General features: G+C 36.6%; 1 protein-coding gene across 11 annotated transcripts in view; it reads right to left on the bottom strand.

The window, feature by feature from the left end:
• Window positions 1–21,349, bottom strand: part of RBMS3 (RNA binding motif single stranded interacting protein 3) — a 623,837-nt gene that overhangs the window by 123,645 nt on the left and 478,843 nt on the right. For 6 of the 11 annotated variants that reach the window (XM_036332820.1, XM_036332827.1, XM_036332828.1 and 3 more), the window contains exons 7-8: window positions 14,909–15,015; window positions 1,044–1,082 (exon numbers count right to left, since the gene is read on the bottom strand). In XM_036332820.1, coding sequence (XP_036188713.1) covers window positions 1,044–1,082; window positions 14,909–15,015 — 146 coding nt within the window. The remainder of the gene's footprint in view (window positions 1–1,043; window positions 1,083–14,908; window positions 15,016–21,349) is intronic. The other 5 variants (XM_036332824.1, XM_036332830.1, XM_036332825.1 and 2 more) reach the window with 1 other exon arrangement.

Here is a 21,349-nt window from a genome sequence, read left to right as displayed (position 1 = left end):
ACTTATTTCCCAGTAGTGCTCAAATCCAATGCTATCTAGCCTTTCTTGAATTACAAATTTTCTTGAACATTGTCTTCTTATGCTTTGTTTATTTTGGCAACTCTAGGTACGGATTTTTTATTTTCTTTCATATTTTAATTGAATTCCTCATGGACTGTCATTAACCAATCAGTTCTACCTAGGAATACAGTACTTACTAATACATTCTATTTGTTGAATACATATTTGACCATTAGAAAGGCTAAGTTGGCCTCTTCCTCCAGTTTACAACTCCATCCATCTTTCAAAAGATGGGAAAGATCTAAAAAATGGCAACATGGTTCAGTGGGAAGAATGTATGTTTTGGATCTGGGTTTAGGTCTTTGCTCTGTTACTTTCTAGCAATGTGGCCTTGGGCAAATTATTTAACCTACTTGAGCCTCAGTTTCTTTAGCTGTTAAATGGTAGAGTAACACCTACCTCATGAGATTGTTGTGAAATTTAAATGAGATTATGTTTATAAAAGACCCAGCACAGTGCCTGGAGTAAGACATACACATAAATATTATAATACAAAGGTAGAAGTGTTAAGTGTCATATGAGTGGTACAGATGAGGTGTGGAGGAGAGAGGCTGGGGGTGATTAGGGAAGATAGTTGGAGGAGGTACAGCTGAGTGGAGCCTTGAAAGATGATTCGGATTTCCACGAATGGAGATCAGTGGTGAAGGCCTGCTCAAGCAAAAGGAATTGAATGGAAAACAGTGTGTAAATAAAAAGGGCAGTAGAACACTGGAGGGGAGCTGTGGGAAATAAGACTCCAATGGAAAAGAGGGACCATCTTGACTGCCTGGCTCCTCTTGGGGAGCCACTGAACATTTTTGAGCAAGAAAATTATACAATCAAAGAGGGACTGGACAATAAGAAACGGTATGAGCCTCTGGGAAAACAGGGTAAATCCAAAGCAATGAGCAATGGGAATAGGCACTTGGGGACGGGAAGTAGAAAGAATCTAAGGTGAGACTGTCACTGCAAAAGGATAGGGAATAAAAACAAGTTTCACCTACTTCATGATTTTGCCTAGGGACAGTCCTGCCTCTCAGTACCTTTGGCAAGAGGAGACAACAAGAGAGAGCGTCAAGTCATATGCATTTGGAACATTCTGGGTAACAAAACAAGGCATGGGTTCAACAGAAGGTTGTTTGACCTTCACCTGTTGGCTGAACATCATAACACAATAACGAACACCTGACCTGGTTTTCATTTCATGTGTAATAAATGGCTGAATTATAATTCTAGGATGGTCTTAATGCAGATTTTGCATGCAATTTCCTTTTGTTTCCTTCCATTAAGGTAAAAAGGAAAATCAATTTTGCTGCTCTGTCTAGCTACCTTTATACTAAGCTGGAACCATGAAATCATCATTATGTAATTACCAAATTTTATGGCATGTTTACAAACTCTGGAGTAACACAAAAATAAAATAACTTGGAACAAAATGAAAATGTCACACCACATATGCAGAAAACTGATATTTAATCATGTCAATCTTCTTTTTTTTTTTTAAAGGCTTTTAGATTAACAAATAACTTTCATTTCTCAAGTTCACATTTTTGTGTGCTAGAGGCGATTATAATTTATTTAAAACAAAAAGGGGCATTTTTGTCATTTTTCAGCAGCAGATGAATTTTGGCTTAGTATTTTGACTATAATAGAATATGTCTGGTCCTTCCTTATAGAGTCCATACTAAAGAGCTAAATATTTTGGAAGAAATATAAAAATATGGCTTATTGGAGAAATTAGGGTTTCATAATCATTTTTAGTATTATAGGAAATTCACTAAGACACATTAGGTTGACTTTGGAGCTAAATATTTATATTCATAACTTTAAATGATTAACAGGTTAAATGAAAGGTAAAAAATATAGAAATGCTGCTTAAATATACATATTAGGAAACAGGTATTAGCACTTTGAAAAACTCTTCTGAGATGCTTGGCCTCATTGGAGAAGCAGAGGAACATGGACTCTAACAAAGCCAATGAAAAGGTAGGCTGGCAGAATTGTTTTGATCACTTTTCAAATTATTTTTATACTGTAATGTGAACGGGGATCAAAAAGTTTGAGGCAGTAAACTTCATACAGACAGATACGCACTGAAATTCCTGGAAACTGAAACATTAATGTTTTAGCCTAACATTTCTCCTTTTTCTAAATTCTGCCCTGACACATGAGTCATCAAAATTGGATGAGTTACCGATGAATAATCCCAAGGATTTCCAATCTTCTGTGATCAGCTTTAAAGCAACACTTTAGTAAATATGTGGTAAATATTTAGTAAATACTGGTACCAAATTACCACAAGATGAGTTCAGGAAGGCAAAGAAGAAATTTTCTTGATGTCATCTCTAAGGAGTTTATTTCTTGAAACCAATTTTAACAATATTTCCAACTGTTGGTTGGTGTAGGTCAAATCACTAAATAAAATAAGATGACTTACCAGTAAAAGATGATGTGTTTAAAAGGGACTTGAAAATGTGTTATACATGTTTAGGTACTGCTTCTATAGCAAAGTCTCACTTAACTTGGTTTAATTTATTTATCAGTATTTCTCTTTAGAAAACATACCTTTTAGTGAAGAAGTCATGATACAAAATTATATGTACATATATGTCAACAAATAAAATTTAAAAAATTTAATCTTTGACTAGAAATAAAACAATTTTAACAGGGGTAAATGTGAAAATATTGAGTCATATGACCATAAATGATAGTATTTCCTTTCATATATTTTTTTTCTGACTCTTTTAAGTTGTATATAATGAAAATTACTTTTATAATGGCAAAAAAACTCCTTTTCTTATAAAACAACAACACATTATGTACTTCACAACTTATTTAAAATTTAAATTTAGGTAGGGGAAAAAAGGTATGTCATTTGTAAAAGAACTATTGAGTAGAGGCCTGATTCAGAAATATGCTTGGAGATGTCAGGAGATGTATAGTTTTGCTGGGTCAATGAAATACAGAAGAGCTGGGGTGGGTGGGGTTACTACATCCAGAAGGATCAAGGTAAGAATGGGCAGGAGGCCAAGAATAAAGACTGACACTTCAGGGTTCATGGTACAGTGTTTCTTTTTTAGTGGAAGCTAGACAGAATTCATAAATCCAAATAGCCATATGGGCTGAGAAATGGAGGGTTTCCTATGTGACACCAGAAGTGTGGGTACCCAAGATAGTCATCAATCAATAAATATCACCAGAAAACCACAACCTCATGGATGCCAAGTAAATCTTTTGGCCAAAGAAAAAGGGCTTTTAACCTACTTCCTGTTAAGAGAACTAATCCTCCGAAATAATACACAAGGGGCCAAGTTGAGGACAGGCTATTGGAGCCCTTACAGAAAGGGGAGGAGAAAGAATGAAATCATGGCCTTCTCATGAGGCAAATGGTAGGGTTTTACCCGGGAATGGTTCTGCCATGGCCAGGTGACTATTGAATGCTTTCTTTCTCTGGGCAGGGGCAGTCAACCATGTAGGTGTCTGCTCTCACCTGCCAAAAGAACATCCCCTGGGCAATGTGTAACTACTGCCTCTCTGAAGAGAAGATAAGGGACAAATGACAGTAAACAAAGAAATTGCCAAAGCCTACAAAAGATAGACTACACTGCATGGTCCTGAGATAAGACAGCAACATCCAAGCTAACTGTCCATTAGGGAAGAGTTTAGACAAAGATCTTATATGCATGTATGCATTACCTATGGACACAGACAATAGGGTGGCAAGGGCCTGGGGTAGGATGGGAACCGGGTGGAGGGGAGCTATGGGGGGGGGGGGGGAAGGGACATCTATAATAATCTCAACAATAAAGATTTAAAAAAAAGACAATGCCCACCAACCTGTGGCTCTCACTACACTCCCTAATTTTCATAACATATGAATTCAAGGAATAGTTTTACTCCAAATTATACTTGATTAATTTGCATAATTTAATCAGTGATATTTTTCTTTTCTTTCAAAACTCCTTTCCTTTGGGTTCTGTGAGCTTGTCCCCTAGTTTTCTTCTGATCGCTCAGAGAGCAATTTCTGCTTTGGTGTTACATGTTCCATCTGCCTTTGGGATGCCAGCACTCAGGGCCAGGGTTCACCCTCCTCCTCTCTCCTTCCATACAGAGATGACATTCACCTTCTGATTCCAACTATTATTTATGTCTGGGTGATTCTTGAATCTTGATCTCAAACTCAAGTATCTAGCCTGAATTCCAGACATTTATTGCCAAGTTAGATTAGTAAGTTTGAAGTATGGTCAACGTCTCCTATGAAGTTATCATTTCTTATTTGGGTGTTTACTAATATCCTTTGGTCATAAATAGCTTCTCCTACTTTTGCTTGCAATATTTTTCTAATCCATCAGCCACACCATTGCGCTTGAAGACTGCTCTTGCGAGAGGCAAGTCTGACCACATAATGATTCTTCTTTTAGTGACACAGTGTTATTTTCTAAATAAAACATGGCTCACAGAGCCCCTCATGATCAAGTCTTTATTCACAGACTGACGTCCATAATCATGCTGTGCAATTTTAGACCCTGTTCTTCACCAAACTCAGACATACACTCACCCTACCCTGAACCTCTGGACCTCTGCTGCTGTAGTTTTTGGCTGGAAACTTTGCATCACTGTCTGTGGGAAAAATGAAAATTCTAGTCTTTCAGCCTCAAACCAGACATCGCAGACTCTTAAAGCCATCTCTGTCTCTCCTTGTGGCATTAACTGCTGCCTTTGTTCTGTCCCCATGATTGAAGATGGGCACTAATATGACTACACGTTGTCATGTATGTTTCAACTAGATTCTTGCCTGTGTCCATAAGTGTTTGGAACATAATAGGGACTCAATAAATGTTTATTAAATAAGCTAATAAATACCTAATTGACCTAAAGACTATTTTGAATTTGGACTTCAGTTAAATGGGTATTTGAAAAAGGAATTTGAGTGTTTTTAAGTTTCCCTTATTTTATTAGTAAACTTTACTCTTTAAAACTTCCACTGAACCCAAACTTCTAAAGAAAATGTTTTAGCCTTTGATTGGTCAGTAGAGACAGAGGGAAACAAGATGAGTGCTGGAAATGCTCAGAGACCTTTCCATGCAGCAGGGAAGCCAGTGTACTGAGACAGATCATGAGTAGGAGCCTAGCAGAAGGAGGCCCCTCTTCTCCAAGTTACTGACCAGGAGTGGGGAGAAGAGGACTGTTAATTAAAAGACATCTTGACATCTTCAAGCAAATGAGATGCAAAGGATTGATCACTTTAAAAAATAGCCAAAAAAAGGTCAATAAACAGAGAAAATTTCACCTCTTTATGTTTGGGAAAGAAAAACATCGAGGAGAGTCATGCTGTTGTTTATACACTATGCGTCATGGAATTTCCCTTTTCTGGCTTTTACTAAAAGCATTCTTGTCAGATAGAGAACTTCTCTCTTATATAGCAACAGAGAAGAACAAGAGAGAAAGATGCAGACAGAATGAAGACTGGATGGCTGAGAAAGCCTAAGGCTGCACAGAAAAAGCATTGTTAAAAAGGAAGCAGAAGAAAAAGTATACTAGCATTATATGATGTAGCCTGCTAAGATTCTCAAAGTCTTAAGGGAAAAAGAAGTCCTAGTTTGTCATTAAAACTGAAATTAAATTAAGCCTTGATTGATAACCATAAAAGAAAATAAGAGAACATTACTATATTTTATATATGAACTCCAGCTTTTATCTTAGTCTAAACAACTAAAACTGATCGATGCTAAGACATCACTTTTATTTCACATATTAATATCTGTGAAATTGGTACTGACATAGTTGATGGCATTTGATAGCTTGGCAATTGTCTCTTCTTTTTTAGTGACACTTAAAATAATATTTCATCTTTAATTGATGGTGTCTTGGAACCAATAATAGGATGTCTACAGGGTGAAAAATATAAAATGCTGATATTGCTAACAGGGCAATCCTGTGCATCTAGATAGGTGAAAGTCCTGGGTATCTGGTTAAGTGGTCCATATTCATCCAGGTCCCAACTACAGTTTGATGTTACTTGGAGGTTGGAGCTATGGCTTAAATATTGATGGGGACCATTCTGAGTCTTGTGGAAGGCTAGGACTGTCAGAATAATGACAACAACTCCAGAAATCTCCCAGTTGGTTGATGCCCCATTTAGCTGCCTTGATCCATTGAGACTTGGTCAAGGGAATATAGAGGACATGGAGATAAACCATCAGTCTTTCTCCTTGTAATTACTTCGGTCATCTTCCCAGCCTAAACCCCCATTCATACCTCTGCTCCAACAACATAAGAATATCACCCCATCCTCTTTCTTGAGAATGGAGACTAGACAGAGGACTGGCACTCATCATTAATCACATTATATGCAAAAAATACACTATTATAGGGATTTATAAGATTTATTTTTTTATCTTTAGTGATCATAGGTTAGTGAATATTGGGCCCAGCAACTTTAAAATAAGAACACTTAACCGAGTAAGGAAGTTTTCATGCTGAATTACTGAGAATTCAAGTTCTGTGCTAATGAGAAAATTTCTTTAGAGATTAAAAGGGGCTTCACTTTGTGTCTGCTCTCCAAATTACAGGTAAAGCCCATGACATGAATAAAAATTACATCTCATGGGCTGGCTGACAAACCCAACTTGCAAGTGCTGGCATTCACCATAACAGTCAAAAGTAAGGACTCCCCTTAGGTTCAAGATAAAAAGACTTTGCAGAACCTGGCAATGTTAATAGATATATCTTAATTTTTTTTTCCCAAGGTCTTATTAAAGAAAATAATTATACAACTAATTATCATGCACTATCATATACACAAAAAAAATAGTAGTGAACTAGATAGATGATATTTCAACTTTCCTGAAATATGATCAGAGATATCCTGAATCTACATGTTTTAGTAAGTTTCTAAAATAATTCTTTAGATATACTATTTCTATTTACTATACAGCTATACTAATTCTTTAGATATAGGGTTTCTCCTCAAAGTACTTTAATTTCTAGTAGCTCATTGAGCAGTACCTAAATTTCATATCTCTAAAACATAAATTTTCTGATGTTCAGTATTATAAAATTAAATTGCAGTCAGTATGGCTTCAAGGTTAATAGAAATAATTTTTTCTTGAACCTCAAGGGAAAGTTGGCTAGAAATTTCAAAAACAACTAATGTTTCAGTGCTAAATAATGCTTTATGATTTGGAATGTGATCTTATAAAAACATTAATAAAATGTGGGTCAAAGTTAAAATAATTTTGACTTGTTTCACATGATGTTTTATAAAAATAAGCAAAAAAATTCAGCTAGAAAATTATACTGGCAGCAAATTTTCTTTTAAAAATAATTTTAAATAATTCCTGTTTGGAAAATAAATATAGACATGGCATAAAATTGGAAAAAAAGGAATTAACCATTTGAGTCATAAGGAACACAGTAAAGCTGGCTTTCAGGTGAAAAAGCCCTGGATTGTGTTAATGATATTATGACAGTTATAATAACAGCTGATACATGAGCAATTCTAATTTTCAAGGCACTGTGTTCAGTACTTTACCTTCATTTCCTCATTTAATCCTTCCAATTACAAAATATACACTTTTGACCATCCTCATTCTACTGATGAGGAAAAGGAAACTTAAAGACTGAAAAATCTGCTGTGTTGTCACTCAGCTCACAAGCTGTAGATTTGTGATTTAAATTCTAGAGTTTTCTTCCTTAACCACTAAAGTGCCTTATAAATTATGAAGAAAAGCAAACAGATGTAGACATACACAGTTCCTTAGAATTCAGAAAGAAGTACTATTCTTAATAGGTGTATTAGGGAAGGACTCAAGATATATTAAATAACACCCCAAAGTTCAAGTTGCTTCTCTCTGTGCCACTCAGCCAGCACTCAAGGGCACAGAGGCCTCTATCAGCCAGGTGACAAGGTGGAGCTTTCCAACTCGGGAGAATTTCTGGTTTATAAATGCATATAAATCAATTTCTCAGTTACCTACCCTGAAAAACAAATACTCAAACAAGCAATTAATGCGTAGCAACAAGATTAATGTGAACTAATGTTCTTGCAGCTGCTGTTTCTTTCTGTTGTGATTTCTCTTATTTCAGCTTGGTTTTCTGTCACTATTATACAGATATGAAGTCAGTTATAGTCACTGGTTTTATTTCTACAGCACTAATTGATATTCCATTCCACTTTTAATCTCCTATTTTACAGACAAAGAAGGCCTTTGCCATTTTAGGCTTCAAGGAGGTGGGAATCTGTCTATGTGTTGACACCATGTCCATAGCATGCAATCTCATGCCTCCTGCCCAACGGACACTCAACAAGTGCTCACTGACTGCTTTTTCCTTAAGCTGCTGCTTCTTCTTCTTCAATGTTGCCTTTAAAAAAAAATCTCTTCCAAATACAAGTATGATCTCAAAAAGAACATTTGTGTAAAAGGTAAGAAAGCAAATTGGAAACACAGGGCTTCTTACTCTCGGTGTTTATATCTAGTATATGCTGAGGGCAGAAATCATACCTTATACCTCATTGTGTCCTCAGGACACAGCATAACGTATTAGTCATGCAAGGGCACCAATGATGATGGTGATGAAGACAGTTAAAATTGAAATCTGTGTGTATTCAGATTATTTTTTAAAAAAAAATTGAAAAGTAACAACAAACAAACAAAAAATTAGAACATATCCCTCCAAGAAAATGTTTACTTATCTAGAATTGGAACAAAGGGTGTAACTATTGAGTTGAGAATGATCATCTGCCAATTCAGAAATCTGAAAAGACATTTTTGCCTCAATCATGAGTGGATGTAGACAAAATGAATAATTACTCCTAATGCCTTGAGGTACAACAGGTAGGAGGTTGGGTATTGGAAATCAGGTTTATCAACCTTGCCTGAACTTGGCTATGGACTTTAGAATAGCATGAGAAATCTCATTTTCCCATATACACTTTGCAGGTCTTCATTCACTTACTGGCACTAAAGATACTTTATTAATAGTAACTCTACATGGACCAAAGTTATAGAACTTTACAGCACAGGGGAAGTTTTTATCCATCATTGAAAACAGTCGATATCAGGTCTGACAATAAGATAACATTATCTAGGTTATAGGTTATAACAGATCACTTAGCTTAAGTTGACTGTGATAAAACTGATAACTTTAGCTTTCAGTCACTAATATGGGACTTTTGAGTGGATTAATGGGATCTATTAACTTAAGGACATTAAAGGACACTATGCCAGTTTATTCCATCTCATAAAAGGTTTTTAAACTAACATGTCCAGGCAAAGCCATAGCATTTTTACTATGCTAAGGGATGCCATTTCTGGTTTGTGTGAATGGCACCCCCTGGTATTATTCAGGGCCTATCCTCTACTCCTGTCCTTTGTGCAACTCCAAATGCATTTAAATAATATCTTCAAGAAATAATATATCATCTGATGCCTCATCTAAAACTTGCTCTTTAACTGGAAATAAGTGAGAAATTCCAAACATTAGTATTCCTAGAATGCACACACCAAAAAAACTTATTTGTTTTTCTCTTCAACATAACCTAAAAACTATTCCTGGAAACCTGTTGAATGCTAATTAGTTCCATTAGTTCATCTGAATATTGAGACTCTGAAGATAATCTTGTTAAGTGTTTTCATAGTAAAAAATAATATTTCTTCAGAGCATCAAAAACAAAATATTTATTATTCATTGCTTTTAAATTGACTCTGGCAGAGAACTGTGAAGAAGATAAAGGCAATAAATGTAATTTTATTGATTTTAGTTTTTGTAATAAAAGCTTGTCTTTTTTTTTCCCCACTAGATGTATGAGTACTTTGTTAGCTTCTTTATTTGTTCAATTGGCATATCTCTTGTTTGTATCCATGGCCAAAACACTATTTCTTGGAAGTACAATTCCCAAAGCAATCATTATCAGTGACATTTAATGACTCAATTAGTATAGGGCTTGGGAAGATTTTATAAAAGCTAGATTAGAGTTTTGAAGCCAGTGAAAATAATTTGTTTATAACATTTCAACTATTTAAGGGTAATATCCCAGCATAAAATTTTGGAGAAATAGCATTATCTTCTGTGATCTGAAACTTAGCCTTTACTGATATTTGAAAATTCTGAAGGAAATTCAAAGAATAGACACAAGAGTCAATGTAAAACAACTTCAAAATTTTAGAGACTTTCATTCTCATAATAGAAACATCCATCCTTTGATTTGATTCAATCATGTTTACAAAATAGTTGAGTGTTTTTTGATCAGCTATCATTTGGGGCAAAGAGTACAAACAGACTTGGTGGTTTTTTGGTAGTCATTGAAAATATATTCTTAAGTTATATAGAAAGACACATCAGGATTTTCTCTTCACGTATCTGGTATATTTTTGGACTAGTTTTATGCATTCCTGATTCCAGACTAGTCCTTTGGGGGAACACTAACAAGATCAATTGGGCAACATATTGCCTGAAGTAAGAACCGAGAATATGATGTTAGATAACATCAAATATATGGCCAATGTAATATTTTGAGAGTCATAGAGATGACAAAGTGAGACTATTTCTGAGCTAGGAGTGACCTTAAAACATTTTACCTCTAGTATGGCATAAGCACTGGCCAATCAGAATCTAAATGCTGAAGTAGGATCCCGGGGGACTCCTGCTGTGCCAGCCAGCACCTCACTTTTGCTGGATCATGAGAGGTCTTCAAGGAGGCACCAGAGTGGAAGGGGCAATGGAGCTGCACTGATAGATCATTGCCAGTAGTTATGTACCAAATGCTACAGGTACATTTTAATATTTCCACAAGCTGCCTGGTTCTCCTGGTATATGGATGTGGAATAGCAGCCCTGTCCTTGGCTCAAGCTTCTCTAGGACAATGGTTCTCAAAAGGTGGTCTCCTGACACCCCAGGGTTCTTGAGATCCTTTGGGGACATCCATAGTTCCTGCCTTTCTCAAGGACATGTCTACATAAGCTAGACTTCATATGCTTATAGCAAACAGAATATTGTAACACATGTGCTGAAGCAGATATGTAAATCTGGTCATCTTTTACTAAGTCAGGCAGTAAATGATTTGCAAAAATGTAAAGCGGTGTCATTATTCTCAAAAATAATTGTCTCTGCTTTGAAAAATATAGTACTTTCAACAAAATATACTTTTTTTGATAGTGAGATGGGTTTATTATTTCTTTTGAATGAAGTAATAAATAATAACTTTTAAGAGTATTAAAACTTATTTGAGACCAAGAATTTGAAAACAAGCAGTCAGATCTGTGGAGCACCGGGAAAGAAAGGCCAAACAGCCCCAACCTCTAGTCATTCTGCTCAGAGCTTCATTTGTCGCCTGAAAGCTAATAATAACTTTAAACTATCCCTTTGTTTTCCTTATACAACAATATGTCCCAGCATATGTTTATGTTTCAAAACCTCACTAAGATATGTGTATAAAGTTTTCAATATTGGAGTTTTTGGGGTAAAAAAAATGCATTTCACTAAACTATGCTAAAGGAACTATTATCAAAATGCCACCCAGAAGAAAATGGATTTATATAACAAATTAAAATTTTAATTAGCCTATAAATTGTCATGTTTAAGGTACTCCTTAGATGCTTGCAGTCCAATGGTTTTGTATTTTCAGCATTTCATCAGAAATACTTTTCACACTAACGTTTTTACCTGATTTTCAAAAGGAGGAAAGTAAACAGCCTCAATTTGTGCTATTATCTCAAATTCTAAAAGCCACAGAATTTAAATGATCCTTCACTGTATCTAAAGTAATGATGATTGAAAGGTCTACCATTATCGTATACAGTTTACCCTGGAACAACACAGAGATTGAATGCCAACCCCATGCAGTCGAAAATTCACATGTAACTTTTAATACCCCCAAATTTAACTAAGTTTTTATGGGGGATTGGTTCAGATCCTCCCCAAACCAGACCCCAAAATACACAGAAGCTCAAGTCCCTGAAATAAAATAGGGTAGAAAGATGCATATAGTTGGCCCTCAGCATCTGCGGATTCCCAACTGCAGATTGATAACTGCTTCTCGTCTGCAGTTGTTTGAAACTGTGGATGGGAAACCAGGGGATATGAAGGGCCAACTCTATACTTATTGAAAAAAAATATGTGCAGCCAGGCCGGTGTGGCTCAGTGGTTGAGCAATGACCAATGAACAAAGAGGTCACTGGTTCGATTCCCAGTTCAAAGTACATGCCCAGGTTGCAGGCTCAATCCCCAGTAGGAGGCATGCAGGAGGCAGCTGATCAATGACGTTTCTCTTTCATCGATCTCTCTATCCCTATTCCTTCCTCTTTCTAAGAATCAATAAAAACATATTATAAAAAACACAGTGTAAGTGAACTTGTGAAGTTCAAATGCCTGTTGTTCAAGGTCAACTGTATAACAAAACAAATAAACAAGCAAAACAAACATCCAAAATGGCCTCCTTATGAAGCTGGGATGTCAAAGGGCTACCAGGTAAATGAAAAACACCACTACCCATCAGAAATGAACTTTGAGGGAGTTGCAGGTCTCAATCTTAGCACTGGATAAAGGAAGGGGACAAAAAATAATTTCCCCTAAGAATCTGACCCTCTGCTCTTGCTTTGATTAAAGCTTCAATTCATAGACCTTAAACAGAGAATGTAGGTAATACACCTAGGTGACTTACAGGAGCAAACACAAATTATCTTGTAATGATGACATTGATGATATGAGGGAAACAATTTCAGAAGTGTGAAAATGTGGAAAAACAACAACAAAAATGTGTGCCTTAGAAACAATGAAATATAGTAATTAGAATTTACTGGTATATAAAATTAAATACTGCTTATCTGGGATTAATGTATATTATGCCATACTTTATCAATCATACTAATACACTTTACTCTAGCAGGTACAAAATATTTTGTGATGGACACACAAAGTTATCCAACATTCTTGGTGTGTCAACTTCTAAGACCACAATAAAATTATAAAAATTAACATGCTCACCTCAAAATCAATATATTTGATAGGCACATTTTTAGTGCATGCCATTTCTTTTTCTGATTTCTTTCCTCTGAATGTGTCTACAGCCTTGGAATATAGTTGTATTGGTCACAGATAAATTTATTAAGGTCCCTTGATTTTCATACTTCAACAGGAAAAAGTAACTTTTGAAAACAGAGATTAGGAATATACTTTTAAAGCCTACATTTGAATTATAAGGGACTCTGGGTCCTAAACTGAACACCACAATGTTTCCAGGCCAAGAGCACACAGGCTCTTTTGTATCATACTCTAAACCAGAAGCCCAGATTCGGTACACAGTATCAGGGTGGCAGCTCTAATCCTGCATTTCTTTTATGTTTATTGGTTTGGTTTCTATGAAAGGTAGACTCAGGCGAAGCGTGTTGCTGCACCTGGCATCCCAATTCTGCACTGCATATGTAACATTATAGCTTCTCGAGAAGACAAGAATGGAACTTTCAGTCGTTAGTGCCAAGTTACCTAATTCAGCTGTGAGGCTTTTGGGTTACAGTTTGGATCCAGAAATCTTTCTACTCAGCAAGCATTTGACCCAGCCAAATTTTAAAAGATCAAGTGAATCTTTCTAGACTCTGGATGTTTGGTATGGGACGAATGTGAAAATGAGCGCTATCAGAAATCAGCTGTCTTCTGGGGGCAGCGATGCTAACCACTGGCCATTAAACTGCGCGCTAAAAACACATGGGTCATTCAGCTTTTCTAAAATTGAGAATATTGGGACTCTTGCCTTTTTAAAAATAGCTTTAGGCAGTCCATGGTGATTCTCTTTTTCATGTCTTCAGGTAATGAGTTATAGATTATACAGTACTTGGATATAAGTATACTCTTTAAGAGGGGTTTTGAGACCTGCATGAAAATGCTCAAAACTGAGCCTTAGAAACTGAAAAATGGCTAAAGGATTGGCTGAGAAAAATACCCCCCTTTTCTTTCCTTACAAATGTCCTCTCAGTGCTAAGAGTGTAAAATGCTGCATCAAATAGGATGCCTCTTAAATGATAAATGGGTGAAGTAGGTGCTTTGAATAGAAATGCTAAATAAAGCTCTTCTGTTGAAATTATGGCCTTGGTACAAAATGGCATTTATTCAAGTCATTCAAACAACTTCATTCCTTTCACAAAGAATAAAAAGACCTCTTAGAAGCCCAGACACCTTTTCTTTGTTTTCTTACAAGAAAAAAATAACCAAAAGAAATCATTCCAAGTGGAATTGGATCCATAGGCTTGCTTTTCTACCATTTTGTGTTACGAGAGAAAATGGAAAATTAATAGTTACATGCTTTCCTCCTTGTTGTGAAAAACAAAACCCTGTGGGTATTGACTTTTCTTTCTCCTTGACCAACAGAATATGTTATATTTTACATTGATATATAAACATACATAACACATATCAACACATTTATGAACATCTGGGAATATGCATAAATACATACACGTGTGCAAGTGGAACACCTCAATCTCAATGTTTGTTTGCTTGTTTCAAAACACACTCAACTCTCACTGTTGATTTCACCAATATTTTCTTAAGTAATCATACCCTCAGTTTTTAGCTATTATACAATTACACATCACTTCTTGTGAATAAGTCTTTCTATGGGTGCCTATGGGGTTCAAGTTTAGTTAAAGACAGACGACTTACTGTAGTGCAGAACTGAGGTCAATGTTGAAGTCCTATCTCTTTCTCAAGAAATTTTATCCTGAGCACATTAACAAAGGCCTGCTCATTTGCCCCCTGAGAAGCCATTTGCTTTTCCATGGGACCTGATTTCCTCAAGACCCCAAACGTCTGTGTTGTCCCTCTACTGAGGGATGTCTGCTGCCAAGTTTCTGAGCACAAGCCAGTTGGGACTCACCTCTCCTTCCCTGGGCCAAGGCCTTCCATTCTGGGTGTATTTGCTTTGATTCTGTCTCTTCTTTTGTCCTCCATCAGCGAATTTGCACAGTAAAGGCTCACTAGGGGCTGGGAAGATAAGAAACCAATCCTACATTAGCAAATCCCCCTTAAAAATAAGTGATTATTTGAGTCACAGTAGGGCTTTGTAACGCATATCTTTTGAAGTAGTCTTGCTTCTGGAGAGATGTTTGGCCCCCTTTTAGTCTCAGCTCTGTTGGCTGCTGATCTAACTGGGCTTCAAAAAAGTACTGGCAGACCATAAAAGCATATGACAAATATTGTTGAAAAAATAATCAGCTGAAGCAGAATGTGAACTTGCCTTAGAAGTAAAGAGGCCAGCGTCGACCCCTTCCAGTTACGCTAGAAACATTCATAACCAGTATTCATGTTTGGATAAATATTTCTCCCTCAAATTAACTCTGTTTTCACTGTAGAAACTGTCAAATTCTATTTTGGAAACAGGTACTTAGGAGCTTCTTTCTACAAAGGGGGCTATTTTGCTAATTGCAACCAAATTAGCTATTTTTTTCTAATTATCCCCTAAAATTTCATAAAGACTGGAAATTGATTGTTCATCCAACCCCTTTCAATCCAATCTCCCAGTAAAATCTAGTCAGAATCCCAGGGGGACTAACGATTTGAATATTAAGTGAACCCACATGATAAAATATAGCCAAAGGATATGGCCCTAACAAACGAACCATGGATGATGGGGGGCGGGGAGGGGGGAGAAATATGGTCCTTAGTGACTATGTATACTTAGTTCCTAAGAAAAAGTGACCCAAACTAACATCTGACTGTGACCCAAACTAACATCTGACGAACCCCTCTTCTGCAATTACTCTGCAAAATGATAATCTTTTGAAAACATAACAGGGCAAAAAATTATTCTTTGTGAATTGGCGCCACCTCCACATCCTTACTTGACTGTGAAAATTGCTGCTTGTTATTACTACAAACATGTTTTAAAATGAATGAATTTTTAAAAAGCCATATTGGCCTAACAAACCTGATCAATGTACTAACATGCCTGGGAGGGTTTTTTGTTAGTTTATTTGTCTGAGCACAAACCAAATATCAATTTGTAAGTTTACAGTCTGAAAACCAAAATGAACCTTTTCCTCCTCGCCCCATACTCTGGGAGAAAAAATGTGTTCTACTAAAAATTAATTGTACTAATGGTTCTAATTCTTTACTCCTCCCAATATCCTTTTCTTTTGTCATTTAGTATTGTTGAGTTCTCTCAACCTGACCCTTGGTCTGACCTCAGATAAGTTGTTTTGACCAATGAGATATTAGCAAATGATACAAAATATTTTTAAGCATTGGGGCTTCCTTTGCATAGCTTGTTTCTCTGCATAGCTACTTGAATATGCCCACCCAGACCTGCTGGAAGATGAGCTACAAATAGAGATGAGTCATCCCTACCATTCCAGCCAAGGCCAAACTAGATCATCCAATGGCAAACACCCACCCAGACATTTGAGTGAGCTTGTCTAAGATCAGCAGGGGCACATAGATAATGCGCTGTTGACCACAGAAAAATGTGTAAGCCCAGGTAAGTTCAGTCAAGGCCATCCCAGAAATCTTTAATAAATCTTTATTGTTTCATGCACTAAGATTTAGAAATTGATATGTAGCATTATTATCTTAATAGATAATGCCAAAAGCCATTCCTCCGCATTTTCACTCCCAGTTAGGTTGCTTGCATTTACTAATCTAGCTGAAGCAAAATATTATTATGGAATTTATCTAAACTTTTTCTCCAGATGAAACCCAAAAGGATAAATGCAATCACCGGACCTCAAACTCTATGCATAAAAAAATTTCCTATGAGATTTCAAAAGTACATATATATTCCTCACATTCAACCATCCATTCAAATGGTATGGTCATGCTAACATGTGAGTTTATCACTGGCAGTAACACAAATTTCTAGACCACCAAATCTATAAAAACCTTAAATCTCCTGCTGATATAGAATTGAAGATTCTACCATTTGTGCTTCTTTGAATAATGACTTTCATGAGTCATACCTTCTACTGTCTTAAGCAAGACTCATTGTAATTTGTGTCTCCTAAAACAGATTCTTATAGACTATGACAATGGCTTCTCTTCTGGTTGTTCATATTTCTATAGACTTGTTCATGTTTCTTGTCTGCTTCCTGGGTTTGAGACCTAGTTTCCTGACTTACTAGTTAAAAGACAATCGGCATTATTAAAACACACAAACAAAAACATTTCTGTGACTCATTTTCTTCATGTATAAAATGGGGATGATATTGTTATTTACCTCAAAGAGCTGTTGTGAGAATTAAATGAATTAATGCATGGAAAGGGCTTAAAACAATGCCCAGTACATAAAACAAACACTAAATCCATGTTGGCTGTAACTATCATCATCTCTTAGCATCTCTGTTAGCCACTGCCAGTTTTCAGCTGTGAAAGCTGATCACTTGTCAGAGTCAGAGTTCAGAGTGTTTAATCAACTGGGCTTAATTTTCATCAGCCCGGTTCCATTCTAATTCCAAGGTGGTTTGGCCAAAGAATGTGACTGTTCTCCAGGAATGACAAAAAGATTTGCTCACGGAGAGGATCTGTGTTTCCCAAATGGTTCTTGCTGACTAAGCTTGTCACTGGACCATCTGCCCACTGCAGCCAGATCCCTCCCCGGAGTCAGCACCAAAGTCTGGCTTCCATTATTATCCGCCCGCTCCCTCCCCCCCCCCCCCCCCATATGAGGCAGGTCATGTTGCTCTTACTAGTATGTGTGTTTAAATGCAGTTGCCTAATGACTGTTCCTTTTTCTTTTTCCTTTTTAAATTATTATTACTATTATTTTTGTGTGACTCAATGGCAAAAGGTCTGTTGATGTTTGAATCCATCAAAGCTGTATTTTACTACTAGAAAAAGTACCAGGCCACCCACAGAGCAATGGGTTTCATTGAGTTTTCTTTCCCCCAAATTCCATATTAAAATGTTTGATAATAACTGTGCTAGAACCAAGTTCTAGGAAATTTTTCTTTGTTGAAAGAGATCATCTCTACCTTTAGTTTGTCCTCCAAAAAACAATTATCTATATACTAGAGGCCTGGTGCACGGATTCGTGCACTGGTGGGGTCCCTCAGCCTGGCCTGCGCCCTTTCACAATCTGGGATCCTTTGGGCCAAAACCAGTAGTCCAACATACCCTGAGGGATGTAGTAGTGTGCTGGGGAGGAGCCTGAGCCTAGGCCAGGCACCGCACCACTCCTGCTCATCCCAGCCCTGCTGCGGCTCTCAGGTGATACACCTGGAACCAGAGAGGAGGGAGCCCGATTACGGGGTGCATCACCTGAGGACCACCCTCTCGCAATCTGGGACCCCTTGGGGGATGTTGGAGAGCCAGTTTCTACCCTATCCCCACAGGCCAGGCCGAAGGACCCCACCGGTGCATGAATTCGTGCATTGGGCCTCTAGTATACCTATATGTAAAGATCTAAAAAGCCAGAGTTTTCCCAAGTCTTTAGTTTATATGTATGTATTAAATGTATGTTATTAAATATTTAACAAATATATAAGGCATACATTTATATAAAGAGAATTGATATATTTGTTTATGTATGCACACATGTGTACATATGTACACACATGTGCACACACATACACACATATTTAAAAGCCTCTTTTGGTGCAGCCTTGGAAGCTATAGAATTAGGGGGGCAGTGTTTGCAGGAAAACAAAGGGCGCTGAATAAATTGTTAACTTTTGGATTTCTTCTACACACTGGCATCACAAAATTTTGCAGAAGCACCCTCGCCACGAAATTACCAAATGACAATATTCTAATTTGCTAAGGATCAAATATAGATAGACTATGAGACTCTGGATTTGAAACCTATCTTGAAGTTTTCCATTATTTTTTTTCAATTAAGTTGTTTTTCTATTACAATGGACATTCAGTATTATACTAGTTTAAACACAGTGATTACACATTTATGTCATTCTAGTGCCCTTCTGACACCAGACACAGTTATTACAATAATATTGACTATATTCCCTATGCTGTACTTTACATACCTGTGACTGTTTTGTAATTACCAATTTGTATGTCTTAATCCTTTCACCTTTTTCACCCAGCTCCACAATTCCCTTTTCAAAAAATTATTTATTGCTAAGAGAAACTTAAAAAAAAATCATGGAGTGAGACTTTCTTAACTTTCAACTGAGATGTCTTTGTGAATTGTCTTTTATAGAGTCTTAGAAGCCTCAAATCTTAGCCACCTGATATTTGAAGACTCTTTAATAAGCTATGGATTTTGATAATGACTTATTTCTATTTCCCGATGTTGCTAAATTGAAACTGCTGTTACTTTACTCATTTGAAGATGATTATGATGGGGGGAAAGATAGGACCACAATGAGTTACTAAATGAATAAAACCAAGAAACAAATTTTTAAGTGTGTCATTAAAAAAAAAAGATGGATCTATCCATAATATTATTCTTGAATCCCAGGAATGTAATTTGGATTTTTAGTTTGGGGTGGGAGGGGTGGGAGGAGAGGCATATTTCATTGAGAGTGGAAGAGATAACATTAGTAAATTAGGTGGATTAAAATACATATACTCTCCTAGTGATTAGGTGACTCCTAAATATATTGCAAGATAAAATTCAAACTCCTTGATTAGAAGATAAGAATTTGTCCTCTTAATCTTATCTTTCATCATTCTCCTCCCAGTCCAAATGGTTTACAGTTGTCTCACCTCTAAATGCCCTTCCTCCTGCCTGGAATTTCCTTTTCTAGCTTCCCTCCCCACTAGCTTCCACCATCCTCCTACCCAGCCCTCCCCCCCCCCCCCCCCCGACCCCACACTCCCCACACAACCCTTCATCTGCAAACTAAATTACTAATCAACCTTCAGAATGTAGCTCAATGTCACATACTTAGGGAAGCCTTCATTGACTTGACGTCAGAGTGAAACTGCCTAGTGCTTACTTGGCAGACTTTCCCAGGTTGAATGCTGTTTTTGTGTTAAGTTCTTTGACAGTAGCAATTAATTTCCAGGGTTGAGGGTGAAAAGTAATGATGGTCAGGGTGTAGTTTATACATGCGTGTGTGCGAGTATTGTTAACAGCATGTTACACATAGGTATACATGATACTCTTAAGCAGCGGTTCTCAACCTGTGGGTCGCAACCCCTTTGGGGATCGAACGATCCTTTCACAGGGGTCGCCTAAGACTATCAGAAAACACATATATAATTACATATTGTTTTTGTGATTAATCACTGTGCTTTAATTATGTTCAATTTGTAACAATGAAAATACATCCTGCATATCAGATATTTACATTACGATTCATATCAGTAGCAAAATTACAGTTATGAAGTAGCAAAGAAAATAATTTTATGGTTGGGGGTCACCACAACATGAGGAACTGTATTAAAGGGTCGAGGCATTAGGAAGGTTGAGAACCACTGCTCTAAAGTGATGCTACTCAAAGGGTAGTCCAAGGACCAGCAGCACTGTATCAACATCACCGGGAGCCTACTAGAATGCAGAGTCTTGGGCCCTTCCCAGATCTACTGAATCAAAACCTGCATTAGAGCCACATCCCCAGGTGACTGGTGAGAACACTGAAGTTTGAGAAATAGGGATTTGATTATGACTGCCTCCCTAACGGGAGGAATACTTCTTAGATATCAAACAGGAATCCTCCGAGTAATGAGATGATTTCAGCAGCACAGAAATATCATATTGTCTACGATTTCCTTATGGTATTGTTGCCAATTAATTTTGGTTAGTCTCTTTTCACAGTAGTTAAAATAGAGACTAAATGAAAAAGACGCCTTTGTGGAAATGCGTCGCAGTTAAAAGCCACAGATTGCAATGTGCTAGCAGACATTATGGTCTATCATGTAAGTGGGGAGTATTTAAAATATAATTATAACAATGTATAGCAATAAAGTTGCACGGTAATTATGAAGGAGTAATTACCGTTTGCTTGCTTACTGGAGTTCTTCTACTCTTCTAAACTTTGTATTAAATGTGAAACATCCAATGCATAAATTGATAAAATATAGCCTAATGATTTCTAGGACTTGCTGTTTTAAGCAAACAAACAAAACAATAGCAAATAATTTTGCTCAGAAAAATTAATGTAAATTTTTAAATTTTGATTGTCTATTGAAACTTAACATGTCTTCAGTTTTATGAACCACTAAGAATGTTCTCTAACATCATATTCTACACGCCGATATTGACATTGATTTGAATACATATCAATAGCAGAATTTCTACTGCCCTTTAGAGAAGTTGAACATTTTTCATTTTTATCATTCAATTAAAAAATTCTTCTACTATTTATAATAGATTATGGTGATGGTGTTACTGCATATTCTTTATTATCATAAGTTACAG

Source organism: Myotis myotis, unplaced genomic scaffold, assembly GCF_014108235.1.
Source record: "Myotis myotis isolate mMyoMyo1 unplaced genomic scaffold, mMyoMyo1.p scaffold_m19_p_13, whole genome shotgun sequence".
NCBI lineage: Eukaryota > Metazoa > Chordata > Mammalia > Chiroptera > Vespertilionidae > Myotis > Myotis myotis.
This window is presented reverse-complemented; position numbering and strand designations above follow the sequence as displayed.